This window comes from Lithobates pipiens, unplaced genomic scaffold (genome assembly GCF_037356315.1).
Source record: "Lithobates pipiens isolate NorthernLeopardFrog02 unplaced genomic scaffold, aLitPip1_a1.2 Scaffold_30, whole genome shotgun sequence".
Classification (NCBI taxonomy): Eukaryota; Metazoa; Chordata; class Amphibia; order Anura; family Ranidae; genus Lithobates; species Lithobates pipiens.
This window is the reverse complement of record NW_027507791.1, coordinates 66213922-66236959: the sequence shown is the minus strand read 5'-3', so window position 1 is coordinate 66236959 and position 23038 is coordinate 66213922. Positions and strand designations below refer to the sequence as shown.

Below are 23038 nucleotides of genomic sequence, written 5' to 3'. Positions count from 1 at the left end.
GTTCCATCCACTCCTTTATCTCCTCCAAACAGGCGGTAAGGACTGAAAGGGGTGACTGCACTGAAGGAGTTTCAGCTGCGGCTTTTACATAAAGCTGTGTATCGTCAGCATAACAATGAAACAAAATATTATAGCGATTTATAATATGGCCCAAAGGAGTAAGATATAGAATGAACAAAATCGGGCCAAGCACTGACCCTTGGGGGACTCCGCAGGTAACCACATGCGGCTTCGATTTAAAATGACCCAGTGGGACCGCCCCTTTGGCAGAATTAGATGTTCTGAGTTTTTTCATTACATGTTATGCCTAGTCTTCTCCTAAAGGTGGCATAACAACCCAATGGTCTAAAGAAAGAGCTATGTCAGTCGGTGAATTGCAGAGAAAAGGATTTTACGGTGAGTACAAAAAAAATCCTATTTTTGGGATGGGGGGGGCTGGTACCTGGTTTTGACAGGTACCTGCTCCGCTCCCACTTTCGGTCAGATCGACATAGCGATCTGAGCAGAAGTTCGGTCCCCCCTCCCCTTCTCCCCCCCCCCCCGGAGCCCTCCAGGAAATATTACAGGTCCCAGAAGACTGCGAGACCTTTCACAAAGTGCAGGGCGGCATATGCATGCACAGTGGAAAGCTGGCTGTGAAGCTGCAAGGCTTCACTGTCCATTTCCCTTCATTAAGATGCTGACACCTAGAGCAGAAACTGATTTTGGAATCGTCTCAGGTGAGGACAGCGCTTAATTCCTGGACAGATGAGCATCCTTATATTAAAAGTCAGCAGCTACAGTATTTGTAGTTGCTGACTTTTAATTTTTGGGGAGTAACTGGTCCTCTTTAAGCACTGGGAGGATACAACTCTCCCTGTCAAGACCAGTAAAAATGGGAACATCTTTTTTTCTGTTCTGTCTGAGCAATGACAACCTGACTAGCTGTATCGTTTTCTACCCCATCCAACTTAAAAAAAAAAAAAAAAAAAAAGATTTGGCTTTCAATACACTCTAACAACAGAAACTTTGCAAGCTGTAACACAACTTTCAACATAACGATGGATGGGGCAAAGAGAATGTTTAATTTAGGCCTATGAGCCCCAACCGTGACTGTTCTTCCTTCTTATTTAGCAGTCAAGCAACACTGTGTTTTTTTCTTTTTACATTTTTTACACCAAAGTCTGTCCTATAATTACCTCTGAACATTACTATAATACTGATAGTTTTCTTTGATGCAGATACTACAGGAAATGCAGTATGGACCCTTGGTGGACTGGTGGGCGATGGGTGTTCTTCTCTATGAGATGCTTTGTGGCCATGCCCCTTTTGAAGCGGAGAATGAAGACGATCTGTTTGAAGCTATCCTGAATGATGACGTTGTCTATCCAGCGTGGCTCTCACAAGATGCTGTGGGAATTCTGCAAGCTGTAAGTATATTACTAAGATCTTCCATTACTCACTTGCTCATGAGATGCTGGCATGACTGGAATATTTTGTCCCAGTATCCAACACAGTGCAAAATTTCCACTCATTCAGTAGAATTCTTTGGCATTCTTCAGCCTTTTCAGTAGTCTATATGTGAGGTTTTCTAAATACATGTATTTTTTAATATGCCGAAAGATCAGAGACCATAACATGGATTGAGAAGAACTCTTCATAATGAAGACCTATTGATTCAAAAACATATCTTAAAGAGTTGTCTATACCATGTGGGCTTTAAAGTAGCTCTAAAGACTAAGTAGATGACATTTAATTTGTTGAAGCACTGTATATTACTGACAATCACCCTGATTTTCTATGAAATGCTTTCTAAAAAATATAATTTTTTCTATAGCTTACCTGTAAAATCCTTTTTCTTGGAGTACATCACAGGACACAGAACCGGTTATTATATTAATAACTACTTGGGTTATACACCACCTATAGGTGAATGGACACTGGTAGCTCAATCAAACAGGAAGTCCACCCCTATATAACCCCCCCCTACACAGGAAGCGCATCAGTTTTGTAGCAAGCAATAAAATCCCAAAAGAGGGGAGGGACCTCTGTGTCCTGTGATGTACTACATGAAAAGGATTTTACAGGTAAATCCTATTTTCTTTATCATACATCACAGGACACGGAGTTGGTTACTATAACAACTACTTGGGCTGTCCCAAAGCAATATTCTTGAAGGGAGGGAGACACCATCATAGAAATTGCCACCAGAGAAGGACCTACTCTGCTTTTTGTAATAAGCTGAGGCCAAAGGTAGTATTTTCTACGTGATTGACATCCAACTGGTAAAAATCCTGTAGATGTATAAACCAAAGACCAAATAGTGGTCTTGCACACCTGGGCCACTGACACCCAATGACGGATGGCCCAAAATACTTCCCCACACCTGGTAGAGAATCTCTCCCCAGAAACAAATGTGTTTTTGCCATTTTTAAACCATAGACATCATTGGTAAACTGGCAGATCCGCTGCTAAATATTCAACCTGGATGCCGCCTGCCCTTCCTGGGCTCTTTTGGCAGCACAAACCAGGATTCCTGACCTGTGGCAACAACTCTAGTAGATTCTGAGCACCTGAACAACCTCTAGATTATGTAGCAATCCTTCTCCTGCCAACTGTGGATTAGGAGAAAAATAAAAGGCAAGACACTGCCCTGATTCAAGTGAAAACTGGAAACCACTTTAGGCAATAAAAGTGGATGAGGATGCAACATCACCTTATGATGCGAGACCAAGAACTGCTCCTTGCGTGAAAGAGCCGCTAACTTTAACACTCCAGTCAGTGAAGTGTTTCCAACCAAACCAAAGACGCTGCCTTCTGAGATAAAAGGACCAACAGAATCTACCGATTGGGTCAAAAAGCGGCCTATGCAAGGACAATCAAGATCAAATTCAAGTCCCAAGGACACAAGAATGGTCTGACAGGTGGGACTGTCCAAGTTACATGCTGTATGAGGTATGAAACAAGGAGTGAGAAACAACGGCCTCTGGAAAAGAATGGATAGGGACGAACTCTGAACCTTAATGGTACTTAAGGCCAATCTCCTTTCCCCTACCAATTGGAGAAAGAAAAAAGAAAATCTCCCACTTACATATTTCTGTGGGTGCCACTTCCTGGCTTCACCCCAGGCAAAAAAAAATATTTTCAAATCCTGTAATTGAGGTTGCCCAAAGCTGGCTTCCAGGGTCTCAACAGTGCTGAGATACAGGACTCAAGACCATAAGGTCCCGCTGGACTGGGAGTGTCCAAGGAGCAAGCTCTGCAAGACTCGCTATGTCAGTGTACCAAGCCCTCTTGGGCTAATTCAGCCAACACTAATATCAGTATTAACACCTCACAGATTCTTTGCAAAAGATGTGGCAGAGGCCAAAACAGGGGAAAAAAAATCAAATAAGTGAGAACCAATCCTTAAGGTGTTACCAGTACATCTACCCCTATTGGCAGTCGTACTCTTGTCCCAGACACACCTGCCCCAACCTGTTGTAGAACTTGGAATCTAGTAGATTCCCCTGCATAGTTCCCCTTGCCACTATTCTATCCCTGTAATATGTTTTGACGATAGAGACAGCACTTGTACTGTACCAGACAGAAGGAGGTACCCCTACTTGAAATCGCATGACTTCTGGTGCCGCCCTGGTGGTTGATATATATGCCTGCAGAGGCATTTCCTGATTGAACCTACAACTGGTTTGTCCTATAATGCAGAGCAAGGCTTACTGGCCAAAAATTCCAAGATGTTGATGGACAGTATTCTCTCATGTGGAGACCAAGCCCCCTGAACTGTAGCCAGCCTTAAATCAACTTGGAGAGATTGGCATCAGCGGTTATTATTCCCTAAATTCCTGAAAAGGAAGAACATCAGCCACAAATTTTTGCTCTGTAATACCCTGGGAAACGGAGCCTTCTGGCAATCCAATGCCTGGATCTTCAAGTTCCAGACAGAGAATTGTCCTCTACCAAGACCTGGAGTAGGATTGTATGTAGGGGAACGTGCTTTAACCTAAACACAGCTTCCTCCTGTAGAAATATATCGAAAGGAACCCCTGGAATTGACGGTAATGAGTAAAGGTGTCTTCAGCAAGCCCAGCACTGGGGCTAGATGCTTTGTGAACCCTCCGGAGCTGTGGCCAACCCAAAGGTAAGAATCACAAAAAAACAGCTTTCCACTGCAAATACAGAAATCCTTGATGAGCCTGGAAACAAACCACCATAAAGACATGCATTTACAGATGATTATGGACCTCAAAATCTACCTCTTGCAGAAAGGTCATCACTGAACAGATCTAGCCTATATGAAAACAGAAGGATGCTCAGCGGTTTGAGATCTTAAGATAGACCTCATGTCCCTATTTTCTTTTGAAACTGCTACCATTTAATTGTCCCACAATAATGAGCCTATAACTTCTGTTCCAAGAGCAAATGCAAGGCAAAAGACTGACGACTCTGTGGCAGACCCAGACAGCCCCAAGAGGTGCACATAACCTACCAGGTTTCTGCTGACTAAAGACGGAACAAACAACTTCAGAGACTGCCCTAAGATCTTCTAGTCTGAGATACTCCCAAAACACAGCCGCGTCAGGTGCCTCCCTCACCCAGGTGGGAAAAAGCTTACAGCGTCTGGTATTCCTGGGCAGTTTCCCATCCATATACTAACCAGGCTTGATCCTGCTTGGGCTTCGAACAACTGAGATGAGACATGATCAAGGTGATGGGACCGCAGTCTATCTGACAAAAAATGAACGAGTCAGGAAACACTGCAATGCCAAACACCACAGTGGCGCCACAGATGCACCTGACACCCCTGTCCATCAGGAGATGTGGATATTGCCAGATGCTTGAACCTGAGACCAGTGCCTCCCCCGGGGGCCTCTCTTTTCTGGAACAATTTAACTGGTATAACCGGGGAAAGAACGCAGCAACTATATTAGCCAACCTTATATACAGTCCTCCAAGGATGCAGGCCTAAAACAATGTTGGTTTACCGCTATGCAACCACTTAGGTATGTAAGTATTAGGGGTGCACCGAATGGGTTTTTTGGTGCCGAAACCGATACCGAAAATGAAAAATACACTAGGCCGAAAACCGAAACCGATACCGAAACAGCACCGATACCGAAAATGACTGTTTTTAAAAAATATTTTCATACATCAGATGGTCAGAGACTGAGGACATATTACAGGAGATGGTCAGAGACTGCGGGCATGGTACAGGAGCTGGTCAGAGACTGCAGGCATGGTACAGGAGCTGGTCAGAGACTGCAGGCATGGTACAGGAGCTGGTCAGAGACTGCAGGCATGGTACAGGAGCTGGTCAGAGACTGCAGGCATGGTACAGGAGCTGGTCAGAGACTGCAGGCATGGTACAGGAGCTGGTCAGAGACTGCAGGCATGGTACAGGAGATGGTCAGAGACTGCAGGCATGGTACAGGAGATGGTCAGAGACTGCAGGCATGGTACAGGAGATGGTCAGAGACTGCAGGCATGGTACAGGAGATGGTCAGAGACTGCAGGCATGGTACAGGAGATGGTCAGAGACTGCAGACATGGTACAGGAGATGGTCCGAGACTGCAGACATGGTACAGGAGCTGGTCAGAGACTGCAGGCATGGTACAGGAGATGGTCAGAGACTGCAGACATGGTACAGGAGCTGGTCAGAGACTCCAGGCATGCTACAGGAGCTGGTCAGAGATTGCGGACATGCTACAGGAGATCAATGCAGCCTCACTGTGCCAGCAGCCTACCAGTGCCCGCCATGTAGCCTGCCTGTGCCTCACCAGTGCATATAAACATACACATATAAAAACGCGCGCACACACACACACACACACACACATATAAAACATACAACACACATATAACACATACATGCGCACATACACACTTAACACACATACATATAAACATGCACACATAACACACATACATATAAACATGCACACATAACACACATACATATAAACATGCACACATAACACACATACATATAAACATGCACACATAACACACATACATATAAACATGCACACATTACACGCATACATATAAACATGCACACATACATATAAACATGCATATATATATATATATATATATATATATATATATATACACACATACACACACACACACACACACACACACACACACACACACACACACACACACACATATAACACACACACATACATATAACACACACACATACATATAACACACACAACACACAGGCATACAAACATATATAGACAGTCTTTAAAATTGGCAGCTGCAGCTCTTCATTAATCTCCATGCTGGGTACTGCACTCTAGGGGGAGGCAGAGAGCACAGCACACACTGCTAGACGCCTCTGCTTTGGTTTCACTTTCACAGTGAACATCGTGCCCAGCTCCTGCACAGCCGATTTACACATCGGCTGAGGAGACATATGCAGCCACCGCTGTGGAGAGGGGGACTTTAGAGCGAGACCCCACAGGCTGACTGCAGCATAGGTGAGGAGGGAGGGGAGCAGGAGAGCTAAAGATAGGACACCCCCGTGATGGGCGGCACCGGGGGCGGGGCCAAGCCCCGCAAGCCCCGCCCCATTTTCGGCACCAGTATCGGCGGAAATTCTCTTTCGGCTTTTAGCCGAAAGGGCCATTTTCGGCCGATATGTTTCGGCGGCCGAAATTTCGGTGCATCCCTAGTAATTATGCAGGTACCCAGCAGGAGTGCACCGAATGGAAATTTTGGTGCCGAAACCGAAAATGGAAGATACACTAGGCCAAAAACCGAAACCAATACCGAAAATTACAGTTTAAAAAAAAAAAAATCGAAATTGTGTTATATTCGTTATTATTCATATTTGTCTATTTAACTATTAATTATTATGAATTTTATGAATTAAAAAAATAGTACAAAGAATCCAGTAAAGTAAAATAAGTACTTTCTTTAATAAAAGTAACCCACATAAAATAAAATACAAAATTAAAGAAAGAAATTAACTTGGAGTAACAGTACACATATGCTGCTGCTGCACATTGCACAATAATTAATAATAATAAAAAAACTAAATAAAATATTAACAAAAAAACAGGCATAATAAAAAAAATGCTAAAGACTAGAGCCTCTATGTTTGAGTAGACGAAGAACCATAAAACAAGACAGAGGGCGCACAGTCTATTATACACATCATACTATTAAGCCGTCAGTTCTGTATCAAAGCTTGTTGTCAAAGAAATACTGTAAAACATCAGCTTCCAGTCCATGATACATCAACATTCACATCACATAATGGAAGTGGGACAACTGGAAAACCCAACAGGCTAAGGTGTTTGAAGGACTTGCCTCTTCCTTAGAGCCAGAGCTCCAAGGAGACAAGGAAAGGCAAGTCCTCAAAACACGTTAGCCTGTTGGGTTTTCCAGTTGTCCTAGGCCAGTGATGGCGAACCTTGGCACCCCAGATGTTTTGGAACTACATTTCCCATGATGCTCAACTACACTGCAGAGTGCATGAGCATCATGGGAAATGTAGTTCCAAAACATCTGGGGTGCCAAGGTTTGCCATCACTGCCCTAGGCTATAGGTGATGTGATCTGTTGTGGACTTGAAGCTTACTTTGATGACAAGGTTGATAGAGTACACCTGTTGGTTTATTGTATATTACTTAAGTTACCGTATTAACAAAGAGAGGTCTTCCTTAATGCACTAGGCCGGGGCGCCCTCTGTCTTATTTTATTCTGATAGTGTAAGTATAGCCACTGACTTCCCTAGTCATAAGAGTATTAAGAAGGCATCAAGGCGAGGCATGTTCAGTGAAGCCAGCAGGGAAAAATGTAGGCAACAGTCTGGGTCCCACTTCTAACCACCAGATATTGTGGAGTTGATTTACTAAAATTGGAGAGATTGAAAAATTTAGCGCAGCTGAGTACATTAGGCTAGCCAATGAGCTTTGAAATTCTTCGGCTTGTTCAAAGCTTTGATAAAAAAAAAACTGGAAGCTGATTGGTTAACCTAACCTTTTACGCATAGCTGTACCAGATTTTGCACTCTCCAGTTTTAGTAATAGTAAATCAATCAACCTCTGTGTGTTTTCCTATTCAGTTTCATACTATTACTATTTAATGGCAAAGGTACTGTGCAAAACAAACTGTTATAAAATTAACGAAGTAACCATAACAAATATAGCAGAAGGCCGCTATTCTGTTTCACAGTTTTTCTGTATAATATATATTATATTTATATAACATATTATATGATGAATAGTATTTTTTTTTTTATTTCAACTTAAATGAGAACTTATTTCCCCCTAAGGTGTCAGCGGCTGCATGTGCGATAAAACTGTATGTAATATGTATGTATGTAATATGTAGCTGCCAGTTACATACATAGTCATACAGTATACCGCACTGTGTTCCAGCCCCGGGTTTGGGCGGAGACTTCCCGGAACACAGACTAGTCTACTGTCTGGTCTACAGCAGCGGCGCTCAGCCAATCACAGCAAGCAATATAGACTAGTCTGTGTTTCTGGAAGTCTCCACCCATACCTGGAACACAGTGCGGTATACTTTATGTAGCCAGCCACAGATACAGAACAGATCTACATACAGTTTTGCACATGCAGCGGGCTGACAGCTTAGGGAGAGAGTGAGACATAGTTTGGCCCAACAACAAACTATGTGTACAGTAGTTCAAAAGCTGGCGTTCTCTTAAATTGAAGAAGTGCAAAAAAACTGTAGAACTACAATGAACATTGAACAACCAATGTAAATGTGGCAGATTTCGTTTTAAGAACAAAAGTTGTTCAGCTTTCTCACAGGAGAGACAGTTCCTCTTATCAAGAATATGAGATGCTAGACTGATCTCTCACTCACTGTACTGGTGCTTGGGGCAGATAAATGCAAGGTTGAACTGCGATTGGAGACGATTGGAGGCTCAGGGCGAGGCTTGGCCAGGTGGCGACCGCTTAAAGGGAGGTGACGCAGCGTGCTGCCCAATCCCCTGCATGACGTATTCTATTACGAAACGCGTAGGGTGGAGTGACGCGCTGATGTCACCTCATGTTTGTTGACGGACATTCGGGAAGGACGGATTTGTCCGCGTGTGTATCGGCCGATGCACCAGACTTTAGGCTCTGGAACTTGCTAATGTTTGTAAGTGCAATTGCTTTTTTACATTTAATAAAACGTGGGCTTCACACTATTGGAGCTATTTTATCTTTCATGCTACGGTCATATACTGATAAGCTTTTGAGTTGATGAAAGGTGGACTGAAGAGTGCTGAGTGGTTTTTCCTGTTATTTTTAATTTTTTTGCACGGGTGTTGGTGTTTCATTTAACATATGGACTTGCTATTATCAATGTTGATTATCATTTTGTGAGGACTTTTTCACATATATACGTTTCATTGCATAATATATACACAGCACATATATGTATAAGTTTGTGTTTAATCAATTTTGTATTCTGTTGCATTTCTCTATTGATGACACAATTATTGGGGAATTTTTCACAAGATTCAATTATTTTGTGACACAGGTTTTGCGCAATTCTTTATATTTTTGTTTATTTTTACGGTATATTATGTTATACAGCAGAGTTGCAGCTTCCCATAGATCTCCATAGGAGGCCTATTTCTTTTAGATATTTTTTGCACCTTGGTGCAATTTTTCCGTAGCGCAGCTTCTTTTCTTTTATAATCTTTAGCATATAGTAGGTGCTGTTCCAACGAGTGGCTATATCTTGCTACAGTAGTTTTGATGGCATTCCAAACTGTATATGCAAAGCTTGCAATCTGGAATAAGCAAGCGGAGCTTAAAGTAACCCACAATTTTTTTCTTCCTTTTGATACGATATCGGATATGGTGCGCCGACTCGGCAATCCCTCAATCACAACCAATTGCAGCGTGTGTGCCATACACGGCATGCTTTTAATTTCACTGTCCTCCATTGCTTTTGCCATGTTCCACGCATTAGCTCGGACGATCAAATGCACTTTAGACTTTTCAATGTGACAAGTGTCAAGCATAGTTTTTAAAGATGTTGCTGTTGCAGTATGTGATCCAACAAACTCGCGTGTATTAAGTAGTATGTTTTGCAATTGAAATTTGGTATCTATTCACTGCGCTGTCAGGCTAAGCATGCTCGTTGGACTGACGTCTGAACTCCAAATGTCGGTAGTAAAATTGATTGCTATGATGTTGATAGTCATTAGCTCATGAACGTGTTTTTTAACACTGCAAAACAATTCAGGTAGACCGGTATCTGCAAAGTAGCGTCTGCTTGGTATTGTGTAATGCGGCTCAATATGTTGCATGAGCCTACGGAATCCAATGTCTTCCACAACAGAGAATGGCTGGTCATCTAATGCAATAAATCCCATAATTTTATCTGTAATGCCGTGAGCTTTGGGCCTGTCACTTGTAAATTTATTAACCTTTTTAAAGACTGTGGCCACAGATGGTGTTCAGCCTGGCCCTGAGGCACTATGGGAAGCAGTACTGATTTCTTGTATTCTGTATGCTGAACTGGGTGACGTGTTTTCAGGTGGCGTATCAAACCTGTTGAAAAATGCCTTGGCACTGTACCCCCTCTTGAAATTTCTGCTGAGCAAAGACTGCAGATTGCAAATTTGGGGTCTTTATCAGAAACTTTAAAATATTTCCACACTGCAGACATGGTGAAATCTGAGGGGGAAAAAAAGGACTAAAATCAATCTAAAAAAAACTAAACCCCAGGCAGCTATAAAATAAAAAAATAAAAAATGAAACCTAACCACCCATCTTTTTTTAACAGTGAGTGCACCTCTCTTGCCATGCACTGCAGTACATCTGGCTTGTACCAAAGAATAAGAATATATATTGAATTTGATTGCACATTTATTAATATTTGTCAGATATAATATTCAGTAGGTAGTATTATTGCTTGTTGCATTGTGCAACTGCGTATTGTCTGTCATGTTTAAAAAATGTATGCACTTGTCAGTGTAGTTTTAATATAACATACGAACAACCGAATGCTATCTAAATTAATTAATGGTGCTATATAAGTAGTACCTAAATAAAATATACCTGGCCTGTTAGTTTAGTAGAATATATATTGGATTTGATTGCATGCTATTTGTGTGAGCTCTAATATTCAGTAGGTAGGTAGTATATTTCTGCATAATGCAACTGCATACTGTCAGTCATGTTTAAAAAATTCATGCACTTGTCAGTGTAGTATATAACATACGAACAACTGAATGCTATCTAAATTAATTGACGGCACTATATAAGAAGTAAAAGTAGTAGTAGTAAAATATCCTGGCCTGTTAGTTTAGTAGTAGAACAACTAGTAGAAGTAGAACTAACTATAATACTACAAGTACACAATCCCATACAGCTGAATATCTCTATAGCAAAGTTTGTATTACATACATATTATTATATAGTACTAGATGGATTGCTTGTCACTGTCAGTACTTAAAGAGAATGCTCACCGACGAATAGTTGTAGGAGGAGATATTCAGGAGGGACGGTGTCCACACTCCAATGCAGCCCCGTATGCAGCCGTCTCCCGAGCCACAACTGCATCTCAAGTCTCGTCTCAACCACGAGGAACATCCACGGGGAAAGTGCTCCCAACTCCAGCCACAGCGAACTCCAGCGTCTCCACCACGCGGAATGTGCTCACGAGTCCAGTGTCTTAACCACAAGGAACGTCTGTGACATCGCACGTTGCTGCGCGCACTGCTACTGCGCATGCCCAATTTTCGTTGCCATTATCTGCAAGATTTTCCTTTCGGCACTATGCCGAAAACACAATTTTTGGCTGGTATGTTTCAGCAGCCATCATTTCGGTGCATCCCTAGTACCCAGGTATGCCGTTATATCAGTACCTAGGTATGCAAACATGCAGGTATACAAGTATTCTTGCCGTTGCTGCATTTATGTATGCAGTTCAAGGCAAATTAGCAAACATGTATGTATCCCAAGGTAAATAAGCACTTGCGTATGTACCTCATGGCAAATAAGCACATACGTATGTACCCTCAGGCAAACAAGTGCGTAGTGCCAGGCAAATAAGCACATATGCATGTAGTCCTAGGCAAATAAGCACATTATATAGTCCTAGAAAAATAAGCACATATTTATGTAGTCCTAGGAAGATAAATACATATGCAGTCCAAGGAAAACAAGTACATATATATACATTTTAATGTAAATAAACATATGGAGTACATCTATGGAAGCATGCGTTTATGTAAGCATGTGCTTATGCAACTATGCATTTAGTCAAAACATGAAAGCATGTGTCCCTGTAAACACGCACTTATACAATATACGTAAGCAAGCATGCATTTATGAAACACATTTATGCAACATTACGCAACACGCATCTATGCAGACATGTATAAACATGCATCTTTATGCAGACATGTAGCTATATGCAGACATGTATCTTTATGCAACCATGTATATTTATGCAAACATGTATAAACATGCATCCTTATGCAAACATGTATAAACATGCATCTTTGTACAACCATGTATCTTTATGCGAACGTGTATAACATGTATCTTAGCAGCTGTGCGTTTCAGCAACCGTTTTTTCAGCAACCGTGCGTTCTAGCAACCATGCATTTCAGCAATCATGTGTGTTAGCTAGTTTGCAAGCATGCACCTGCTTAACTGCAGTTGGCCCCATACTAGTCCTGCAGGATTTAGCCAAGCACATATGCATCCATGCTGTTTTGAAACCGCGAAAAAGATCAAACGCACACTATACTGGAGAGACAATTCTTTGAAGTGCTCCCATGCCCATGTTTTTTCTAGTATATATAAACATGCATTTAACCACTTCAATACAGGGCACTTTCACCCCCTTCCTTCCCAGCCCAATTTTCAGCTTTCAGCGCTCTAGCGCTTTCAGTGACAATTGCGCGGTCATGCTACACTGTACCCAAATGAAATTGTTATCATTTTGTTCGCACAAATAGAGCTTTATTTTGGTGTTATTTATTCACGACTCCGTTTTTTTTTTTTTGCGATATAAGCGCAAAAAAAGCGGAAATTTGGGAAAAAAACAATATTTTCTTTTTTCTATTTGAAAAGAAATCCAATAAAATTAAATTTTGTCATAAATTTAAGCCAAAATGTATTCTGCTACATGTTTTTGGTAAAAAAAATTCCGTTAAGTGTATAATAATTGGTTTGTGTGATCACGGACATATGTACGCAAATGATCATGTACATATGTGTGCAGGTGATCACGTACATATGTGTGCAGATAATCATTGGGACATGTGATTTTAGTGGAACATATGTGGGGGACATGTTTTTATTATTAGGGACATGTGTTTTTATTATTTGGGGACATGTATGTTTTGGGGACATGTGTGTTTTGGGGACATATGTGGGGACTGTGTTTTCACTGTGTGGTGTGTTGTGTGTTTACACTACACTGATGATCAGTGAGTAAAAAGCTGTGAAAAGCAGCCCATACTCACTGATCATCAGCCGGCTGCAGCGTTCTGCTCTCCTCTTCTCAGCGGTGACTTCCGTGTGAGGAGAGGAGAGCCGATTGCCTAGCAACCGGCTGTTTGTTTACATCACATGACGGCCGTGATTGGACACGGCCGTCATGTGATCAGGAGGGCCAATCACAGAGCCCTCCTGCCGATCTGAGATGTGCCGTGTCCGGGTGACACGAGCACATCGGGATCGCGCCGCTGCGCGGGCGCGCGCGCGCGCGATCCCGCTGCTCCTGAAGGACGTTCCTGAACGTCCTATCAGGAGCAGGCGGCTCCCACCCGGCCGTATATATACATTGGCCGGGTGGGAAGTGGTTAAGCAACAAATTTGCAAGGCATGTATACTACGCTGCACCTGCTTTCCGAGCAGTTAAAAAAAAAAAAAACACTTTAATGTGAACTGCTACCTGTCCAGGGGTATATCGACTTACAGTTGAACATTCCCCCTGGATTAAAGCGGAGTTCCACCCTAAAGTGGAACTTCTGCTCATCGGATTCCTCCCCCCTCCAGTGCCATAATTGGCACCTTTTGGGGGGGGGGGGGGGGTGCAGATACCTGTATAATCCAGGTATCTGCACCCATTTCTGGGAATAGCTAGCCGCAGCTAGCTGCAGATGCCCCCCCCCCCCATTGTATTCTGGGAAACGCACAGTTTCCAGAACACAACGGGGACCAGTGAAGATGCGCATGCGCAGTAGGGAATCTGGCAGTGAAGCCGCAATGCGCAGGCACGCAAGTGTCCATTTATTAAAAGTCAGCAGCTGCAGTATTTTGTAGCTGCTGACTTTTAATAATTTTTTTTAAGGTGGCCCTCCTCTTTAAGCAGCAAAAATGCAGAATAAAATCATGACTTGTCCACACAGTTCTTCCATAGTAAGTACTCACACTTTGTTAGAATCCATGGGCTGCTGTCATGTCTCTAGAGGCAGCATCACCTCTCCTTAACCAAGCATCAATGATGAACCTTTTAGGTTTGGGAGATATTTCTTGTACCTACAAGTAAGCCTTAATCTAGGCTTACCTGTAGGTTAAAGTGGTTGTAATGGGTTTAGAACCATTTTAATGTGGGGTCCACTCCCCTGGATCTGTTTAGCGCCCTGCAGGAATGCACCTTGGTCAGAACAAACACTACACAGGGCTCCATTACGCAGGGTTCAGCACCAGGTTGCATTACAGGCAAACCTCAAGGAATTTTCTCTCCTTCCCATGATGCTCAGTTACCATCCATTTTGGCTGATAGCTTTTTTGAATGGATCCAATTGAAGTCCATGATTCTTAATAGAACTGTCCAGACCTCCAAGTATGCTCCAAGTGCACATGAATCACATCAGTGACCACCACTTTACAGACCATAGTAAAGAAAAATGATGTGCTGACTGTGTAGGAGGGGTTATATAGGGGCAGACTTCCTGTTTGATCTACCATACCAATGTCCATTCACCTATAGGTGGCGTATAACCCAAGTAGTTATTATTATAATAACCGGCTCTGTGTCCTGTGATGTATGATAAAGAAATACTTTTTGCATCTCAGTGATCTTATGATCTCTTCCAACCCTTCTCATTCACTTGTATACAGCATTAGCTCTGCACATCATTGCTCTGGACCAGTTTCTGCTGCAGCCTTTGAAATCTTCAGCATTTAACACTTCTAGGCATCTGTTCTTGTGTCTCTTATCTCCTCAGCAAAAAAAGAAAGAAATTCCCTTTATGGGGGCAAAGACAGCACATTACACCTCCCCATCCTGTCCGAAAAAGGAAAACCCTTTTCAGTTAGACTTGGGTTGAACCCTTGTGCCCCATTCTGACCTGTGCATTGCAGTAAAGCTGCCCATACATGAATCCAAATTTGTCCGGTTCAGCAGGGATTGGATGAATTTTTGATCTATGTTTGGGGAGGCTGGTTGTACAGAAGTCAATCTACTGGTTTTTCATATACCAATTCCAGTTTCAAAGTTACAATTCCAAATGAATGGGCTGTCCTAACACAGTGTGCAAACATACATAACCAATGTGTTGAATTTAAACAGTACAAATCTGGCCCTAAAGAGACAGTTAAACATGGAGGAGGTAAGAAGGGGGGTAGGCAAGTTTCGGCAGCACTGCCGTGAAGTACCACTGGATGTGACTAGAAGCTTTGGGAGGCTGCTGCAGGTATGTATACATCTAGATGCCTGTGCTTCATACCTGTAGCAGTTTGCCTATCTTTTCCCGATGACAGAATCTCTTTAAAAACTGTACTCTAGTCTTACCTTTAATCTTGTACATTTATACAGGCTCTTCTACTGTACTGAAAATGTGTACTCTGATTTCACTGTTCAATGTAAGCTTCTGGAAGTGTTCACTAGAAGCCTAAACAATCCAGATGGAGCCCATCTTGTTCCCTAGCTGTAGGACATCCAGGATAATCTAGCCCATTCCTTCCCAACCTAACTGTTCCTGCCCCACCCTTTAATTGATTGGATTTTAATTCTTTCAATCATGGATGCTCAGCATCACATGTGAGCGTTACTAAGGGCATACGGTCTTTATGCAAATACAGCTTTCCTAGGAAAGTCAACTCCTCCAGACTGGTATATACCAAGCCAGACATTTGATATTTGCATTACTCCTCCCAAGAGTGAACCCACTGTCTGTATCGGGGATGAGGGCTCTTTAAATGAGTACCGAGGCATGGTGCCGTAATGTTTTCAGGAAACTATGCACAACAGCCTCCTGGCCCCTCCCACCAGCCATAATTTGCCTGCATTGTGGACAGAAGCAGAGACCCAGTGATGGTGTAACTGGAACGGAAATATAGTATGCACTAAAAAATAAATAAAAAAGGCGGCGGGAAAATATTAAGCAGATTAAAATTCAGTTTTCATTTAGCCTATAGACACTTTTATATATGATGATATTCTTATGTGTCTGGACTTGGCTTCTCGGAACAATAGGGTAATCCAAGAAAGACACACCAACACTGATATATTGTTTTAATATAAGTTTAGATTAATCCCCACTCTCATTACTGTCTAATCCCTTTACAATCCTAGTGACGCAGGTCATCTAAGAAACCAAGCTTAAGTCCACCTTTCATTTCATAAAATAGCAAATGCTTATCACACACCCCTACTGCACAGTTATTAGTAGCAAACATGTAGTGACGATTTAAATGAATTGGGATTATTCAGTAGGCCTTTTCTTTTTTAAAGCAAATCCTTGATTTAAAACACATTCATATTTCACATGACTTAATAGGATGCTTGTTCGCTTAATAGGATGCTTAACAGGATGCTCGCTAAATCACAATACTATAGATCAGGGGTGCTCAACTGGAGAGCCACAGGTTGAGCACCCCTGCTATAGATTAAAAAAGCACCTCTTTCTTGCCATGATTGAAAACATTGTGGGTGTTTCATGTCATTAGACACTGTAGCAAGTCTATTCTTTTGAATCAGCAGAGCTAGTGACCACTTAGGGTGCTTGATTAATGCTCTTAAAACTATATATATATATATATATATATATATATATATATATATATATATATATATATATATATATATATGTAATCAGGTAGTTTTTTATTGAAAAGTTTTCCATTTTTAAAATACTGAAAACACAGCATACATCAATAATACATGAAATAAATAAAAAGCAGAAATGAAATTGTACAAGTAAGTAAAACGAAGAGTATATCATGTGTTCCAAAGTATTACAAGACCTATAACAGTGTTTCTACCATGGAGTGAGAGTGCGTCAATATCTCTTACCAGAGAACCAATCCTCCAAACAAGGTCACCCGGGTACAGAACTACAATTAAAACCTTAATAAACCTAGTGTCGTTGGCAGAGCAAGCACACAACTTCCCTAAATAGATTCTGAGGACAATGTGTTGCCTCAGTAGATGACAACCATAAGGATGGAATTTCTCAGGACAGCCCCTATGTTTAGAAGTCTATTCTTCCCTCCACAAATTCAGATTAAGTGCATCTCTCCTTTGCAAGAGGGTTGGGGGTGTGGGTGAGAGCCATCTTTCTAAAATTAACTTGGAAGCTAAAAACAGGGACCTTGTCCCCAGCAGGCTAGTGTCGGGAGGAAGCATGTCCTCTGGTGCAATGACCAGAAAAGCAAATTTAGGTTCCCATAGGTGCCTACGTAGATCAAACGCCATTAAATAATTGAAAAATGGATGACCAATAATGAAGAGGTTTAGGGCATCGTCACAGCATATGAATAAGAGCGCCTTTGGCGGTAGCACATCTAGGACAATTTGGTGATGCGGCTCTCCCCCAAGATTATAGCTTCTGTGGCGTATAATGCAGTGGCGGCTGGTGCTTAATTTTTTTGGGGGGTGGCAAACAAACCAAACGCCACCCTCCAATTCCAGTTGCTCAATCAGTCTCCTTCCTGCGTCTCCTCGGCGGCTTCACCCGGTGTCTCCTCCTCGAAGGCTTTGTGGCGGCTTCACCCTGCGTCTCCTCCTCGGTAGCTTCCTCCTCAGAGGCCAATGTTATCGCTTCTCCTATGGCCAATCAGTTCTTAAGAACCCCTTCCTGATTGGACAGGAGAAGAATCGGGAAGACAATAGCGAATATTAATTTGCTATTGTCACACAACTGGGTGGGCTCAGGGCGCAGTGCTCTGCGTCCCAAGCCCACCCTTTTTTGAAGCCTCAGTGCTTCAAAAAATAAGACATTGAAATCCATGCGTCCAGCACGCTGCATGTAGATTATGGGCTAGGTGCATGGATTAGGGGGGCAGCGCTCCTTATGGATGGGCTGCCACTGATATATTGTACTCTGTGGACTGTAAACAACTGGGCCAGTCTTTGCGAAGGAGACAAGAAGACCTGGGAGATTATCTCGAAGGCCTGAGTCCTCTGATCATCATCTATAGAGTCTAAGGCTGGCTATACACGGAGCAAATTTCTTTCCTGCAACCACGGGTTGCAGGAAAGAAATTTGCTAGATTCCCCCATCAACAGAGACTGTGTTTATGTGGGAATCCTTAATACTGGGACATTGTCTATTCCCGACAGGGGAAGCCATCCCTGCCGGGAGAAGACGTTAATTATTGCTAGCGGGTATAGCATCCACTAGCGATAATCGCAGGTAAAACCCGGCTTGATGGTTGTACCCAAGTTGATAGATTGATCAACTTTGTATAGTCAGCCTGCCTGTACACAGTTCGAATCCCCGTCGGTCCTCGAACCGGACATAGAAACTGCCATATTGAGAATTGAGGAGGGATTGTATTTCAAGGGAAAAGATGTAGATTTGCAAGGTATGACGTAGACACTGAAAAAAAACTGTTAGGAACATGGTATTGCTATGCATTGAAAGGAATGAACACACCCTTATCATATCATCTGATCTAGAAACAAAATACCAGCTTCTTTCCAGTATTCAAAACCTTCAAGCTTTGCAAGCTCTGGTATTTGTGGATTATTTCAAACAAGTATAAACTGTGTGTAGCCAGCATGGGACATAAGTGTTCTAACTGATTCTCACAGTTTGTGAATTCAATTAAATGTAGGAAAAGCTATGCTTGATATTAAAATTACTCGCAACCACTAGCTTAACTGGTTCAACTTCAGAAAACTAGAAAAGTATGATTTACTGTGAAGGCTCATGAGGCTCAATACTGTGTCATACATAAAGGTGCTGCAGCTGGAAGGCCAAATAATGCAACTTGGCATTTGGTACCCCTAAGCCATTGTCGCCCATCCTTTTTGCCTTGAGGACTTGTGGGCTATTGTTGGTGTCAGTGGAGGAACAGTGCCCGATTGTTGGTGTCGGTGGGAGGAATGGTACACCATTGTTGCTGTCACTAGGAGGAATAGTGCACCGTTGTGGGTGTTGGTGGGAGGAATAGTGCACCATTGTTGGTGTCGCTAGGAGGAATAGTGCACCGTTGTTGGTGTTGGTGGGAGGAATAGTGCACCATTGTTGGTGTCAGTGAAAAGAATAGCGCCCCATTGTTAGTGTTGGTGGCAGGAATAGTGCACCATTTCTGGTGTCGATGGGATGAATAGTGCACCATTGTTGGTGTCAGTGGGAGGAATATTTTCTTAACAATGGTAGCCGGTCCAGGCTGGGGAAAGATTGCGACCATATGGTCAGGATCCACCCAGAACCCTGGATCAGCACCTGGCTCAGCCTCTCAGTGAGCCACTGAGAGGCTGAGCCAGCCACTCAAGTGAGTGTGGGGGAAAGGGGGCAGAGCAGACAGTGGAGAGTGGCAGTCAACAGCTCTCTGCTCACTGGGCACTGAGAACTGTGCAATCAATGGTGTTTGATTGCTTGGTTCTCAGTCTTAAGCCAGGTATACACAGGCCGAATTTCAGGAGACAATGACTAGTTAAAAAAAAAATGGCCAGCATTCCCCCATGTGTATGTCTGCCGTGCATGATGGAAAACCAGCAGCCGGCGATTTGTGATCAGCGCTTTTAGCCATTGGCAGAGAATACTGATCAGAGTGTTAGTGTTAGAGCCAGCAGGAGACACTGCAGCATTGGACCGATGCTGCATCCACCTAGATAAGTATGATTTAAAAAATATTTACGTGCTAAGAGTAGTTATCTTGGTCGATTGATAGGGATCTATTTATTTTTCCCTAAGCTTGGCCTTTTTGCACTTTTCTCTTCTACCGCCAGGTTGCCAGGTACTTGGAGGTACTAGATACAAGAAGGGCAAACCAAGGTCAGGTTATGGGTATGTGTGTATCCCAGCCAATGGGCAGGGGTTTTCTTGAATCCCTTGGCCTGCTGGGAGAGCCTATATATTCCTGTGAGGTCAGGTGATCTGTGTTCTGTGCCGCCTGGAAGGCTATCTGCGTGGATGTGTGTTGTATGCCCCGGGCTGCTAGGCCGGAGATGGGGGTCTATCCCAAGGGGATCTGGCTGCTAGGCTGTGTGAGGGCCTATTCAGAAGTGAGAGAGCAGTGCATCATTGTGATTGCATTTTACAGTCCAACCAGAAGTGACGGTTATGCCGGCCGGAGAACCTGTCAGTGGTCGGGGGTAGAAGAGAAGCTGTCACCATGAAGGGGCAAATCGCCTTTACTAGGGACCACAGTGAGTAACTGAAGCAAGTACCGTAATCCTTATTCTCACCGAAGGGCACATTTTACAATCTGGAAACTTCAAGCAGTGATCAAGTCAGGAACCCAACCAGTGGAGGAGACGCTTGCAGAGCATCCTTGTGTGTCAAGCCAAGGACCGAGCCGGTTAGAAGGTGTAAAGCTTGAGAAGTATCTTGAGGGCCAAGCTAGGGACTCAGCAGAGAAGCGTCGGTGATGCTTGAGGGGATACCACCGCAAACCTTGGAGGAGCTCAAGGGATTCAGAGTCAGTGAATTAGTGGGTCTAGTGAGAGACCAGGAGCTCAGTATTGAAGAACTACAAGGAGCACTTGTAGTGGAGCTGAAAGAACTGAGTTAGGAACTATTAAAGGACAGTTACCATAGGAGACAGCAATCCTGCACGCGCAGAAGTGGTGCCTTGCTGGGGCCTTTCCCTGCACGGCTGTTCTCCTATTGACGTCTCCTAGTCTGCCAACTGAGTTTGCAGCTATCTAAAGGTGTCCTGGCCCTAACCCTCTTTCCCCCAAAATATATAAAAAGGACTGTCAAAAGAAATAAAACCTCTTTTACATCCAAGAAGTGTCTGGCGCCCAATGACTTTAACCATCTTTGCACCCACTATGCCTCACAACTCGCCACATATAGAAGGATGTCAGCTATCTTTGGCCTTGGAGGTTTTCATTAGACCAAAAGAGGTTGCTACACTTGGCTTTTAAAAAATTTTGTGAAACTAACGGATTCCCACAGTTTTTTAATTTAATGAAATGTAGGAAAGCTATGCTTGATTTGAAAATGACCCGCAACTGCTAGCTTAAATGGTGCAACTTCAGAAAATTGGGAAAGTATGATTTGCTGTGAAGGCTCACGAGGGTCAATACTGTGCCATTCATAAAGCCACTGCAGCTGGGGGGCAAAATATAACTTCGCATTAGGTACTGCTAGGCCATCGTCACCCCTCCTTTTTGCTTTGAGGAATTGTGCGCTATTGTTGGTGTCAGTGGAAATAATAGTGCCTGATTGTTGGTGTCAGTGGGTGGAATTGTGCCCCATTGTTGGTGTCAGTGGCAGGAATAGTGCACCATTGTTGGTGTCAGTGGCAGGAATAGAGCACCATTGTTGGTGTCAGTGGCAGGAATAGGGCACCATTGTTGGTGTCATTAGTGAATGCCCAAATTTAGTGTTTGAACCATACAAATTCAAAATCCTCCTTCACAAAGCTGAGTACTCTAACCTGCCAAAATCTGTTTATTTTAAAGATGGTTGTTATTCAGTTCCAGCTAAGGGGGAGGTATAGTATCATTTCAGCTTACACATTTTAAGTTTTATTTGTTTCAATAAAAGTAATTTTAATATGACACATCACATTTTACATGCTTGTATTAAATGTATTGATTTGTAATTGATTTGTAATTTATGGACTAGAGGAAGCTTTAACCAGCTCAGTAAAATGACATGCAGAGAGTAATTTTACTTTGGTACATTAGCAGGTCCCACAGAGGCCAGCCAATAGTGTGTGAGCTGGTGTGGAATCGCATTACATGCAGCCTGTTCATTGTGAGTCAGTTTGTGCCAGAAAGTCACATGAGCAAAATGCAGTATAGAGAATACATCGGGGAGGAAAATGTTTTCACTTGGTTTCTATATACTCCCTGTTCAGCCCTGGCACTGAGTCTTTCACATTACAAAGTGTCAGTCAGCGGTTCCCAGTGTTCTGAGAAGCAGATATCGGACTGGGTTATTTTTGTCTATGGGGATTTCTTGCTATTCATATACAGATCTTTATTTTAGTTGTGGATACGGAAATGTTGTGTAGCTCTTCTTGCAGCACCCCAGGAGTATGCTGTAAGTGTGTACATTTCCATCCTGTTGCTTAGTCTCGTTCACTTCCTGTGGGAGAATCCGTCAAATTCCCAGCTAATTTTGGAATGCAGATCTTCAGCAGCACAATGCCGTTCTAGAAGGTTCCTCTGAAAGCATCATTTTTTTTTGCTAACTCTGCTTAGGAAATATTTGTTTTCCCCTAGTAAATGGAGCAGAATGTCATCATATATACTGCATTATAGAGAATTAAATTACTTTATAGATCCAAAATTGGCAGCATTTTAAATGCTTTCCAGTTATACTGGTGATAAAATTAGATAAAGGTATAGTGTGTGAAATTGAACGTGCTGTTTTTTTAATGTAATTTATATTATTTTCCAAGAAATTACAAAGTAATATAATCAAACTGAAATAAAAATATAATAAAATTACGATATAAAAAGCAAGATATTTTAAAGCTGAACACCAGGTATGATCTTAAAGTGGTTATAAACCCTTCCAAACCACTTTGTCCTACAGGTAAGCCTAGATTAAGGCTTACCTGTAGGTCCAAGAAATAGCTCCTAAACCTCCACAGTTTAAGAGATATTTACCAAAAGACAGTCACCGCATGCTGCTGCTAACCGCGATATGCCGTTAGTGGCGGCTCCAGTGCGCATGCGCGGGAGTGACATCATCGCT

General features: G+C 42.7%; 1 protein-coding gene across 1 annotated transcript in view; it reads left to right on the top strand.

The window, feature by feature from the left end:
- The window catches only part of PRKCH (protein kinase C eta), a 297109-nt gene that overhangs the window by 258995 nt on the left and 15076 nt on the right, over positions 1 to 23038 (top strand). The window contains exon 12 of the mRNA XM_077464376.1: positions 1221 to 1409. Coding sequence (XP_077320502.1) covers positions 1221 to 1409 — 189 coding nt within the window. The remainder of the gene's footprint in view (positions 1 to 1220; positions 1410 to 23038) is intronic.